This window comes from Camelus bactrianus, chromosome 5 (genome assembly GCF_048773025.1).
Source record: "Camelus bactrianus isolate YW-2024 breed Bactrian camel chromosome 5, ASM4877302v1, whole genome shotgun sequence".
In the NCBI taxonomy this organism is placed as follows: domain Eukaryota; kingdom Metazoa; phylum Chordata; class Mammalia; order Artiodactyla; family Camelidae; genus Camelus; species Camelus bactrianus.
The window spans coordinates 96,657,911-96,671,450 of NC_133543.1; the positions used below are offsets into that span (position 1 = coordinate 96,657,911).

Consider the following 13,540-nt stretch of genomic DNA (forward strand, 5'->3'; position numbering starts at 1 on the left):
GACAAGTCCCTGAAATTCTAGGCGGGCTCATCCTCTACCATGGAAACAGCGACAGCTGGGCTGCACTGACTTTTATCATCTCTGTGTTTAGCATGTTTCTAATACTTATTATTCTATTTTTAGTGTCCATAAAAGTACTTTCTCTCTCAAAGGCCCACAAAGTGGTTTTTGCAAGTAAAATCTGTGGGAGAGATCACTCATCTTGTACTAGCAAATAAATGTACCTCAGACACCCTCATTTTGGCATCAGTCCAAAGCATCTATTCTCTGGCTCAAAAGTTTTCAATGAGCATTGTCAATAAGCCATTTATTCAGTCCAGAGAAGGGCCCCTCTCCCCTTAGAAGAACAATTTCTTGGAATAAATTAGCCTTTTTTTCCCTGTCACCCCTGGTTCATCAAGTATTTTCCTATCCACTGGGGTTCTACTCTGACCCTCTCTGGCTGTGTTTCATCTCTTATTTAAGGGAGAAATTCTGCTCCAGTGCTGGCGGAACCATGGGGGACCTAACCCCACCATATACGGAACAGAACTATTTAAAAGTAACTCCGCATCCTGACTGCCAGCTGCTGTTTTGATGCTGAGAAGGATACAGTCAGTGCCTTTCTTTCGATTCTTTGATGGGCTTTCCCGTCTGCGCTCTCCCACACTTTTCTCACAACCTACCAGGTCACCGTCCCTTTTCAAGGTCTCACAAGGGCCTTTATGTTCACACTAACGATGATGGAAAATGAGCCCTCAGAGGAGTGATGGGCGAGGGAATACGACATCTACTTCTGCCCCCCGCCGGCATGCTGAGACTTCCTTACATCAAGAGGAGTTCGCCAGCGGTTTTGAAGCAACAGGAGGATGGCATCAAAGATTCCACTGGTTCAAGTTATTCCGACCTATTTCTTTTATAAATGATAGGAAAGGATTGGCAACACTGCTTAAAATGCTCCTAAGGGGTTTCTACGCCATCCTGGGTCCCGCCGTCTGTGAGAAGGCCGGAGATCAGAGAATATATTCTGATTCATGAGTTTATAAAACAAATATGCCGAATCCGTTCCATGTTCCCATATTTACCAAGCCTATAACCCAAATTACAGATCCAACTGAAAACTCAGAGAACTGGTTTCCCATCACATTTTTCTTCTTTTCTTTATTCTGTTAATTTAGTTCCTAGACAGTTTTTGAGCATATCCCATGCGGAATGCACCATGCTAGTTGTTACAACGGATGCGGAAGGACCCAGACATGGATCTTAACGTCAAGGAAACTCACCAGCTGAGACTCCCCTGGGAAGCTCCCAGTGACCCCGCATCTGAGCTGGACATTCCTCTGAGCTCCCAGAACACCCCTGCAAGCCTCTCTCAAAGCACACATCACACTGCTCTACCCGATGGTTTACTCATCTGGCTCCCAGCCACCGACCTTCCAACTCCTTCCCAAAGGCCATGTCTTATCCGAGCAGATGCATCACCCAGAGCCTAGGGCAGTGCCAGGCCCACGACAGGCAGCAACTCCGCTTGTGCAGTCGAGTGCGTAGTGAAGTGACTGTGAATAATAATGGACGTAAAGAAATATACGCCTAAATCAAATCTCACGAGTCTGATAAGAAAAATAAAATGTTACAGGGCTCGAGAGGAGGGAGTTGGCACTGAGGGGGCAGGGACAGCTTCCAGAAGCAAGAAGATTTTGTGCTAAGCCTTCTGTATAGTTGAGAAGGTGGGAGGGCAGGGGCGGAGGGCTGGGGTCAGTTGGTGCCGCAGCTGCATGTTCCAGATGGAGCAAACAGCATGAGCAACACCCTGTAGATGTGAGGGAGGACTCAGGGGCATGTGAGAGGGGCTGAGGCTGGGAGCTGGAAGGGGTGCTCGGGTGCCCAGCTCACGAACTGCTCATCCCTCTGCTCTGGGAATGAGATCTGAAATAAACAAACCTCAGAGACGGGAATTTCCTGGGAGCCCAAAGAGGCACATGCTTTTGAAACAGGAAAAGAAGACAGAGGGGGTTGCTGATAGAAGGCAGATGGGCTCCTGGAAGGAGAGTGTCCCCTCGCTTGGCCACATGAGCTGTCGAACAAGGACAGCAGGTGTTATCACACAACAGACAAAGCAACCAGTTCAGGTTAGTGGCTTATTTCCAATAAACCAAAACTAACCAGAGGCACTCAGCTGTAGGAAGACTGAGACTTCCTAGAGCCTGAGCCTTTGCCTTCCAAGAGTGAAAAGGGAAACCACAGAAGGCAAGGAATCTTTGGAAGCCAACACACTGGTGTTTTTCTCATGCACAGACCCACACCTCAAGACAGAAGCAAGACACGGGTTCCAGAAGGGACTGAGAAGGGCTCCTAGCCATGAAACTAGCTCAGTTCTCTCTCAAAACTAAGTCTGAGTAGTCAGCTCTAGTTTCCAATCCAAATGGTCTAAGGATGACGGATTCAAAGGCAAGTGCTAGAGAGATTTCTAAGGAACCATCTAAGGATGGAGGCCTGACCCGATCTACCTATCAGTAGAGACCGGGGCCAACAAACAGGAAAACTTTGGGATATATATTAAACCGCTGTATCATTTATCAGCATTTATCTTTTTTATTAACTCCATGTGACTTTAAAATTATGAACAATGAAATCTCTGAATAAAAATATGGTTCATAATTGCTTTAGGGAATGAGCAAAAACAGGAAGATGATAGGCACTGCCTCTGAGACCTCTATTTCCAGAACTCTGGTCCACCCTCCACCACTGCATCAGATTTGCCTGGCTGCCCAACAAAAGGCATCATAGTCTGAGTGAGGGGCCTGGAATATGACTCTTTGTCAAGGGCCTCAAGCAAATCTTGGGCAGACTAAAATTGAAAACCAATCCTTTAACTTCGTGGGTAAAGGATGCAATTAGGTAGAAAGGGAACAATAGCTGGAAAAAATGGAGAGAATCTTGTGATGGTTAATTTAATATGGAACTTGGCTGGACCATGGGGGCCTAGATAACTGACCAAACACTATTCTGGATGCTTCTATGATAGTGTTTTTGGATGAGATTAACATTTAAACTGGTGGACTTAGAGTAAAGCAGACTGCCTTCCATGAGGGTGGGCCTCATCCAATCAGTTGAGGTTCAAACAGAAGAAAACGCTGACCTCTCTGAGCAAGAGGAATTCTGCCAGGGGATGGCCTTCAGATTTCATCTGCAACATCAGCTCTTCCTGGCTCCCCAGCAGATGGCCTCTGTGCTAGAACTGCAACCCACCAGCCTCCCCCATCACCCCATCAGATCATGGACTCCCCAAGACTCCCCAGTGAGTGGAGCCACAATGAATCCATTTCTTAAAATAAATCTCCTTAATTGATTTATATGTGTGTGTGTATATAATAATAAAATCATATATACATAAATTTTATATTTATATACATATATATCCAACATATATACACATATACAGAGATATATTATATATATAGAGAGAGAGAGAAATGTATAGCCATATCCTATTGGTTCTATTTCTCTGGAAAACCCTGATTAATACACAAATCTTGCTCTTGAAAGACAGGGTCGTGGAAACTACCTGGATCTAAAGAAGGCTTAAGGCCCACACCAGCCAAGAGCCCTGACACTTACCTGTAAGTTAATCAAGGAATCATCAAATAGGCAGCAGCCAACCTTGGTGACAAAGTTCAAAAAGTAGTGGCCAACAATCCATTTTTTGTCATACAGAGAAGAAAAGATCAGAATCAACCCTTGCAACAAAAGCAGTTTTCAGAGAGAGAGAGCTCCCTGTGGTGTTATAGAAAACACTTGAAAAAAGTCTCCGCAGGTCAGCGAGCTATCTGGACAGCAAGAGGAAGCTTTATCACAAACCGCCCACGCCTGGGAGCTGTGAGCTATCCTCTGGCCAAAGCCCGTCTGACAAAAGAGAAATGAGTTTCAATACCAAATGAGAGTCATGAGGAAGTAACGGAATTGCTTTTTATTTTGATGGGTGAGCCAATAAAAAGATACAGAAATGATTAGAAACAATAAAATTAAACCACCAAATACAGTTCTTTCTGTTTTGTACTATGGAGCCGATTCTTGCATGAGGTAGAAGGCTGGACTACATAACTTCTCATTTTAAGAAACAGTAAAAAGAGAGAAACATGCCAGCATACTGCTCCTAAGTCACCGCAACAGCCGTGACAGCAGTCACGGAAAGCCCCGGGGCTCAAGGCGACACAGAAAAGATGGCCTGCCTTTCCATTCCCACTCCTGCCGTGGATGGCTCAACTCCCACCATCTCTTTGTGATCTGCAAGACTGGCTTCCAGACGTTTCTCTCCAAGATAACAGTGTGGTAGGTCTATAAATGGCCCCAGTAATTCCAGCCTAATCCCTGGCTTAAAGTCACCAGAGGTAATTACAGCGTCTCAGACAAGACAACCGGCCATAATTTCCTTAAATTCACTGCAGGCCTTGACAGATTAATGACAGCGGAGACTCCGCACTTTGGAAGCACCTGGTGCGGCGCTCGGAGGTGGGGGCAGAGGGAGGTGGTGTTGTCTCAGGGCGGGGAACTCGGAGCTCTTCACAGGAGCTGGTACCCACAATGAAGCCGTGCTGAAATTAGCACGGTTGCTAAGGCTTTTGAGTCGTCTTTTTGTGGAAAAAACAAAGCACTCTGGCAATGTTTGCCAAGTAACCTGGCGGGTGCTAAATACTTCCACCATCTTTTCAGTGAGTCCATTCTCAGCCACCAGGCAGAACCTCGTAGCTACAGCCTCTCCTTCATGCAGATGGGCCCCACGGGTGGGCTGCATGCCACCAATATTCATGTTTTAAGACAGCACTGCGACTGCTTCTCGGATGGAAAGTTTCCCCAGAGGGTCATCTGTTATAAGAGGAAACCCTCTAGGAATCTTAACCACCTCATCTGTCCAAAATTCCCAGAACAGCCCTCGTTTCCTCGGTTAAGGCATCTCTCTTTCACCAAGATGAGCTTTCTGAGAACGAATCGGGCCACGGAAGTGTTCACTGGGAACAGTAAGAGTGACTTTGTGGGAGACCCACTCAGAAGGTCTGGCACTCCCCCACCTCGAGCAGCTGCCTTCCCCAGCCCACGCCCCTCCCTTCTAGAACCTCCTTATCCAATGAGCTCCCCACCGCTTTCATCGTTCCGCACGTGTTTGCACCTCCTTGGCCTTCACAGTCACAGGAGAACCCATAGCGTCCTTTACCTTACTTTTTTTTCCATAAATTGGTAAATAAAGCTTCCCTCAGGAAAGAAAAGAGGCAGGTCCTCACTGGCCAAGACAGAGAACAAAGTCTACGGGGGAGGCTTGTGAAAGGAATCTCGCGCTTGCCCTCCCGACTACACGCCAGTCACTGTCCCTTCCTGCAGGCGCTGGGCTTTGGCTTTGGTTCACATTTGTGTTTCTTTTCAAAGACGTAGCAGAGATGATCACCCCTGCTGCCTTCCGGGTTCCTGACCACACTCTGCCCCCTACAGGAGACGTCTAATTAGAAAATGGTTCGTTTAAGCCACTGCACTGTTATACCTAAGACACCAAAATGACGGGCTTTCCAGGCCAGCATGGGCTGCACCTGCATGTGTCTTCCAGCTGCCCCTTGGTCGGTGAGCCCCAGCCCTTTCACAGGTCCAAGTTCACATCACTAGTCCCAAACGTGCTGACGTGACCACCGGAAGGTGTCACCAAAGAAAATGTCCTCGTGCCACCCTTCTTCACGTCAGTCTAAAACAAATCGTACTCTGGGAATTTGAGGAACCCACTTTCACATAACATGACTCCCAGTGGAAATATGTGTAGAACTGGGGAGAGCGGATGGAGGAAAGGATGGAGGAGTTGGATGTAGCAAGTGGTGAGAGGGATGGACATCCCGGAATGCAACGGGCCACCTTGTAAGGTGCGGAGTGCCCCAGCTCACTCTGCTCAGGGTAGGGGGGCCCTGGACTCCATCTGCCAGAACTGTTCTAAGGAAGCCCTAGACCGATGGAGATTGGCCGCAGTGATGGCTGGTCCTTTGCTGGTGCGACTCCTGCACCCCGTCACTCAGGACATGTTCTCGGCTCCTGGCCCACACCCACGTGACCTCAGCTGCTAAGAAGAAGGAGGGACAGGGCTCAAGTCTGGTCTGCAAAGGTCAGAAACAGTGAGTCGGCCTTCAAGTCCCTGCCTCTTCTCCGCTCCTTCACCTAGTTTTCTCTTACTTCCACAGCTCCTTTGTCAGCCTTGGAGAAAGGCGGAGTCTAAGGAGGGAACTAGGTCACAACTGGGAAACAGATGACTCTGTGTTACCTTCCCTTTCTTCCATTTCTCTTGATTCTGCTACCAGATACGCCCATAACTTCTTCTCCCAAAATCTCTACCTCTACCAAAGCAAGAAGGTCTAGAACTGCCCAAATGTATTTAATTTACTTCAAAAATTATATGGAGATTTATAGATCTATACATTGCATACAAACATATAATTGAAACCAGAAATTCAGGGGGATTTTTAGCAAATGCACTTGTTCTGTCCCCTTTCACCCTTGAGGCATGTCTATACATGTCAATATATTCTTATGCAAATATGTATCTTAAAAGCTCCCAGGTGTCCCCTTACCTCTGATGGCTTCGTGGTGCATCTTCCTTTTCCAGAACACTCCAAGTCACTTGCATGGCCGTCCCCCCGCACACAGGTGCTGGCCTTCACCACCAGAGTTAAGCGCAAAGCCACAATAGATTTAGTAACAGAGTCATTCACAAAACCTAAAAGAAAATGAGGCAATAGGAAATGTAAAGCTGGACCAACACTCTTTTTTCAAGACTCTGAGTACAGCTGACACAACATTCAAGTTTGGCAAACAAAACAAAATGCAGTAAGTGAGGCCAAGGAGTCAGGCACGTGGCTAGCAGCCATTCCGACCTTCAGGCTTTAAGCTGGGCCACTCTATGCAGGCATCATGAGGAACGCCTGACGCCACGGAAAAGGAGTACCAGGCACCCCATCATCACCTTACATGCTTTGCTTTGGTCCTGCTCCTGCCCTCTGGAGCCGCCCTGTCCTTCAATTCCATCCCCATATCAGCATCTTAGAATTCTCCCTGCTGTTGAACCCGTCTTTCCCCCAGGAGCACTCACTTGCACCTCCCAGCTTGTCCTCCTCCTGGCTACTCGGGATGCTCACAAGCACTGACTCCCCCGAAGGCCACACCCAGCTGCTGGCCGGCCTGAGCAGCTCAGGGCCTCACAGGTGGGCGTGCAACATGGGTACACATTCTATGTTGGGTTTATTAATAAATATCTTACTTGGTCACCAGTCTGACTGCACAGAATCTACTGAAGTTACGTGGTTTTAACCATCTAATAAGACAGGACCAGTCGCGGTTGATCACTGATTGCAACAGCACTGCTGTGTCGTAGTCACCTCTGAGTGACTTTTATGACCAGTGCAGCTATTTCTACATAGTAGGTGGCAATAAATATGGAATAAACAGTCACCTCCAACTGAAATCAGGAAATAATGCTGTAAGTATTTTGCATCGATGACATATAATTATTTCACTAAGTGAGTATACCTTTTTCTAATACGGATATTCATTTCTTTAAGTACAATTTTTAATTTCAAAATAAACAACTCCATCATCATGGAAAAAGACTCCTGTATTACCCAGAAAAGGTGCTTAAGACAAAGGGGTGACAATGATTCCAGACAACCATGCCTCTCCACACCCCAACTTTCTCCTGTAAGTTAGGAAAACAACCCCTAAACAGGGTGACCACAGACTTTATCATCAAAACTAGGACTTTTTTTCACATCAAAAAAGAGTGCTTTTGATGATGACAACTGGACAAGACATAAAGTGAGACTGTCTTGGCAACGGGGCAGCATGATCACCTTGTTCCTCATGCCTGGGGGGGCATCCAGGGACAAGGAATCTGCAAAGTGCCAGGCACTACGTTAGTGCAAGGGATGTTTTTAGCAGGCAGAAGATGGGTTCGGAACAGCAGCATAAGATTTAATTCCATATAAATTGGTGCAGCCACTATGAAAAACAGTATAATGTTCCTTAAAAAACTAAAAATAAAATTACCAAATGATTGAGGAATCCCGCTCCTGGGCATATATCCAGAGAAAATTCTAATTTGAAAAGATACACGTGCCCCAGTGTTCACAGCAGCACTGTTTACAATAGCATTGTAACCTAAATGTCCATCCACAGATGACTGGATAAAGAAGATGTGGTACATCTGTATAATGGAATACTACTCAGTCATAAAAAAAGAATGAAATAATGCCATTTGCAGCAACATGGATGGACCTAGAGATTACTGTACTACGTGAAGTCAGACAGAGAAAGATAAATACCATATAATATCACTTATATGTGAAATCTTAAAAAAGATACAAATGAGCTTATTTACAAAACAGAAACAGACTCACAGATAGAGAAAACAAGCTTAATGTTACCAAAGGGGAAATGGGGGAGTAATAAATTAGAAGTATGGGATTAACAGATACAAACTACTATATGTAAAATAGATAAACAGCAAGGTCCTACTTTATAGCACAGGAAACTATATTCAATATCTTGTAATAGCTCATAATGGAAAAGAATCTGAAAGAGTGTATATATATGTATATAATTGGATCCCTTTGCCATATGCCAGAAACTAATGCAGCATTGTAAAATCAAGTATCTTTCAATTAAAAAAAAATCTAATTTCATTCACAAGCATGAGGTTAAGTTGGGAAATTCATGCAAGCTGGAGTGCACTGGAGACACACTTCAACTTCAAGTTTGGAATTAGGAGCCAAATGTGTCTTGGTATCACAGTAACAGTAGGCACAGGGGTCTGACACGGACGGGAACCTCACATCCACAGAGAACTAGCCGCCTTCTTTCTAAGATTGCCTACTGAAAATTCTATGGCAAATTGGCTTTGGGACAAAAGGAAAAGGACGGTTTAGGCAAACACACCTCCTCTGTCAACCTTTCTACTTCTCGGTCACAGTCCCACATTATGTAGATACCTCACAACTCCTCCAGCGCCTTCAAATGCCCTGCTCACCCGCGCTCTTCAAATGCCCTGCTCACCCGCGCTCTGCAAATGCTCCCGTGGAGCCGCTTTGCCTCGAATATGCCCCCTTGTCCCCTTATCAGAGCTCAGCTCTCACCCTGTTCATGAGGCTTCCCGCAATTCCCAGCCCCCTCCAGCTCTACCATGTCCCTCTGTGCTCAGGAACGGACTGCCACGTCCTGGTCCCTGGTTATTTTATGTCTTGGATGGCTTCTTGCCAAACCACCTCCACTGAAGCTTCCTTGATGGCAATGGACAAGTCTCAGAGAGGTGGCAAGTAGGAATTCAGGACACATACTTATATGACCAGAGCAGCTAAGACAGTTCCCAAAGAGGAGTTTCCAGAATGCGCTGTCATCCAACAAGCCCACTTGGATGAACAGCCATCATTAGAATGCATAAATTCCAGTTTACTAAAAAAGAAGTATATTGCTTATCAACTTTGATGGAGAAATACAGCCTAGTACAATGCAGGGGTGCTGCGAGAATCCTTATTCTCAAAGATTATTTTACACATAAAACAATGGAGGTAAAATCAGATAGTAATTATAAAGGTATCTTTGATATCTTTGCTTTTCTTTAGTTATTCTAAAAATCTATATCACCTGTCTCCATAATCGGCATTTAGATCACAGAACACTCTACAATTCTCCAAAAGAGACCTCTCTCTAAGGGTTATTTTAAAAATTCTATTCAACTATTAAATTTACTGAGCCAGTAGACATTTAAATGAATGAGTAGCTAAAAATATGCACAATATAGTTTTTTAAGTAGTTAGCTTCCCTTGCCTCAATGAACATTTCCCGCACTCACTTAGACAAACCAGGCATAGTATTTATTAGATTCTAAGGTTACGAAGAGGAGTCGCCTTTGATTTCTGCCGCTTCCAACTTTCAGTCAGGAGCAGTGGTCCTTACTAGTTTTGAAACCAGAAGCTTCATAATGTTGCAGGGGCTTTTTCCAAGTACGGATTTCCAGGCTCCAACATAAGTAATTCAGTATCAATAGTCTGGGTTGGGTATTTTAAAAAAAAAAAAAAAGATTGCCTAAGTAATTCGAACATGTGCTTCCACTTAAGAATCATTGGCCTGGTAGAAACGAATCTAGGTCACCTATTAATGTTACCTTAATGCTCCTATTCAGGTAACAATTACCTTGAATTAGAGGCTTATGTGTGAGCCTCTGAGCTCATGTTTTACGCATCTATTTTGGAAAATCTAGGCACCTCTGTGATATTTAGATGATGTCTGTATTCCTCACTCATTGTAAGTCTCTGACGTTCTTGGAGACAGCTTTGACAAAGCTTTTTATATTAGCTTCACTCCTTTACTAAGACTATGAGTCTTTTGGTCTAACATCCCCTAGTAAACTATCAAAGAAGTCAATCTTTGCAGCAGCGTGTCACACATGACTATGTAATTTCTAATTATGTCACCTAATCTCTCAAAGTGGGTCACCAGCATAAGCATGTTGTTCTCAACAATATACCATTTACATGAGGAGAACCTGGAAGCTCTTTCCAGGCACGAGTGTAATTTCAGTAAGTTGTCTGCCCCCTCCATTTGATCGTGTCTCAGGGAAAATGCTCAGAGTTCCTCAAAATGAAAAGTAGTCTCGTTCAATTTAGCTTTCCTCCAACTGCAGCCGGGTGAGAGCAAGGTTGCCCTCCAGAAATCCTACAGCTAAGAGCAGGAAGCATGCTCTTTCCAAGGAGCAGCACGAAGAATCCAAAATAAAATCGAATTCATGTTTTAGAAAAGAAGTTCTTGGGGGTTTTACAGGTGTTCATTTAAGAGTTGTTGAACAGCCAGGGTGATTTCTTTGACACGGCCTCCAGCTGATGGCCATTTCTAACACGTCTGTAAGGAACGCAGAGCAAATGGTCACAATTCTTTCTCTTCCTTAACAGTATGAAATCAATATATGTAACATGATTCCTGACACAGACCTGGATAGAAAGACTTGTCCTCATATTCAGAATTCTAAGATCCACAGGCCAACTGGTCAGCTAAAGACAAAAACTGGCAGTCAGTGAGGATGGCACACTGCAGAGCTGTTTGAGAGCGGACTCTTGTCACCACCTGCATTTTCTATGGTCTGTTCAAACACTAAAGGATGGATGCCACCTAGGAGGCTGTGAAGTTGTGCCAACAAAAGCCTGGTTTAAACTAAAAGCAAGAAAGGGAACTAGAAAGAGGAGAAATATAAATGAGGCAAATATAAAAGAAAGGAGAGAAAGAAGGAAGGAGGGAGGGAGGAAGACTGAAAAGGAAAAGCAAAGCATGAGACAGAAATGCTGCACTTAAAAGGTCCACTTCTGCTCACGACACAGCTGGGTGATTTCCCTAATGAGTCTTAAAACGGTAATGAAGGGAAACTTTCTCCAAAGATTATCCTGGGATCTGTTAACACCCTCAAGGAACTAGTCCTGATGACAAATAAAAGCTGAGTTTCCTTCTCCCTCCCCCATCCCTCCTCCCTCACACCTCCCTCCCCCTGACTCTCACACAGATACACACGCTCCGCCCCAGCCCACAGCCCCACACTGAGCTCATTAACACAGTAATAAAATGTTCTGCCATCATTACAGTCCTCTTAAAACACTGACTTTGCCAAACTCACTCCCTTGGTGCCAATGAGAAGTTGAGAACAACTGAAGGGGGTCCCGTCATTATCTTTGGAATGGAGTGGTCCAGGGTCAGAGCACACGAGGGCTGGCTCCGGGCCGTTAAATGTTTATTTTACCACTTGTCTTCTTTAATATTAACACTGAAGAGTCTTAAATGGACTTTGGAGTTAATACCTCATTGGGATTAATAGCAAACGAGATTTGCATTTCTCACTTTAGTGGTTTTGCTAAAGACCATTTTCTTTCCCGTTAAAGGGAATGCACACATGCGAATAAAAAACTCTGACCATAAATATGTGAGCAGTAGGTGCTGGAAACAGACCGCCAAGTTTTCCTATCAAGATGCGGCGGGTCATTTGGCACAAAACTATACCCCATAAAAACTGTTCACAGTCCAGGGAGTCCCCTGGCTGGCACCAGATAGGCATGAAAGTTTTAACACATCACAGCTCCAGCTCCAGCTGGAGGCCCAGGCGTCTTGCACTAACTTGGGCTTCAGGAAGGCAAACACCTCCAATTCCCACAACTCTATCTGCAGAAGCAGGGATGCGATGGAGTATCTGCGCCAACTCTTAAAGAAGGTGGGATGGAGGTTACTGCAAAGTTTAATAAGCCGGTCAGGATGCCCTTGGATTTCCAACTCAACACCTGGGGGCTGGGAAGTAAAACCTGAGAACTAAATCATCTTTTGTCAGTATCTGGCCAGAGGCAAAGGGAGAGCTTGATGCAGGCTGCAAACTTGAACCTAGACCAAGTCCAGGGCACCATGATGCTAAAACAAGGCACACAAATACATGTACCACTGCGCACATGCAGGATGCAGACAGACCAGAAGTACATGGGGGAGAGTGAATGAGCACCAAATAGCTGTCGCTACATCCGGGTGCTGACACAGTGGTGCCTCATTCTCTGGAGAACCTGCCTGGCCACCCCACCCATCCCAGACCTCTTCTAAGCTCTTACTACCTCCTCTAAAAAAGCTTTCTTTGGATTTCTGTGAGAAAGTCTGCATTCTCTTGTTTGCTTATCTTCTTGCTTTTAAGCTTTGTTGCTTGCAGCATTCAACTGCTTTTTGGAAAATTCACCTGTACAGAATATCTCATTTTCTGTGGCTTCCTAAGTTAGGTATGGCCAAAAATGCTTTCAGAATTAGAGGCACAATGGCATAAAACAGCAATGATCCAAGTACTTTTACCACTTGCCACTCCGCTCAATCAGCATGTAGGTTGCACCTAGCCAGATGACTAGGAAAAGTATATAGTAAGTAATATTTTTGGAAAATTCACCTGTACAGAATATCTCATTTTCTGTGGCTTCCTAAGTTAGGTATGGCCAAAAATGCTTTCAGAATTAGAGGCACAATGGCATAAAACAGCAATGATCCAAGTACTTTTACCACTTGCCACTCCGCTCAATCAGCATGTAGGTTGCACCTAGCCAGATGACTAGGAAAAGTATATAGTAAGTAATATCGTTTGCTCCAAAGGGAAAAAGAAATTGTAAAGATAATGAGACCATATTATAGGAAAAAAGCACAATCAGCTTGCTTTCCCCTGAAGAGAGACTGGCTTATTCTCAACAAATCTTCCTGTCAGATAGAGCGGCCCTTAACAACGAACGACCTCCCAAGTTGGCCGATCTCTCCGTACCCCCTCTATTTATTCACTCGACAGAGAAAACTGAAAATTCAATATCAGAACACAGGCTAAAAAAATGAACAAAAAAGTTTAGTCCAAGAGTCCTTACGTTGACATTCTACACTTTCCCAAAAGAAATACCTATTCCCAGCATAAAGGATTACCAGCCCAGAGTACTATATTTTCGTTTAATTTTTTTCCACCCTACTGCACTCCTTTCTCCATTAATATTAGACTGGA

The 13,540-nt window shown here is 44.7% G+C and overlaps 1 protein-coding gene across 2 annotated transcripts in view; it reads right to left on the reverse strand.

The window, feature by feature from the left end:
• The window catches only part of DNER (delta/notch like EGF repeat containing), a 264,365-nt gene that overhangs the window by 117,265 nt on the left and 133,560 nt on the right, over positions 1-13,540 (reverse strand). For both annotated transcript variants that reach the window (XM_074364443.1, XM_074364442.1), the window contains exon 5: positions 6,576-6,721. In XM_074364443.1, coding sequence (XP_074220544.1) covers positions 6,576-6,721 — 146 coding nt within the window. The remainder of the gene's footprint in view (positions 1-6,575; positions 6,722-13,540) is intronic.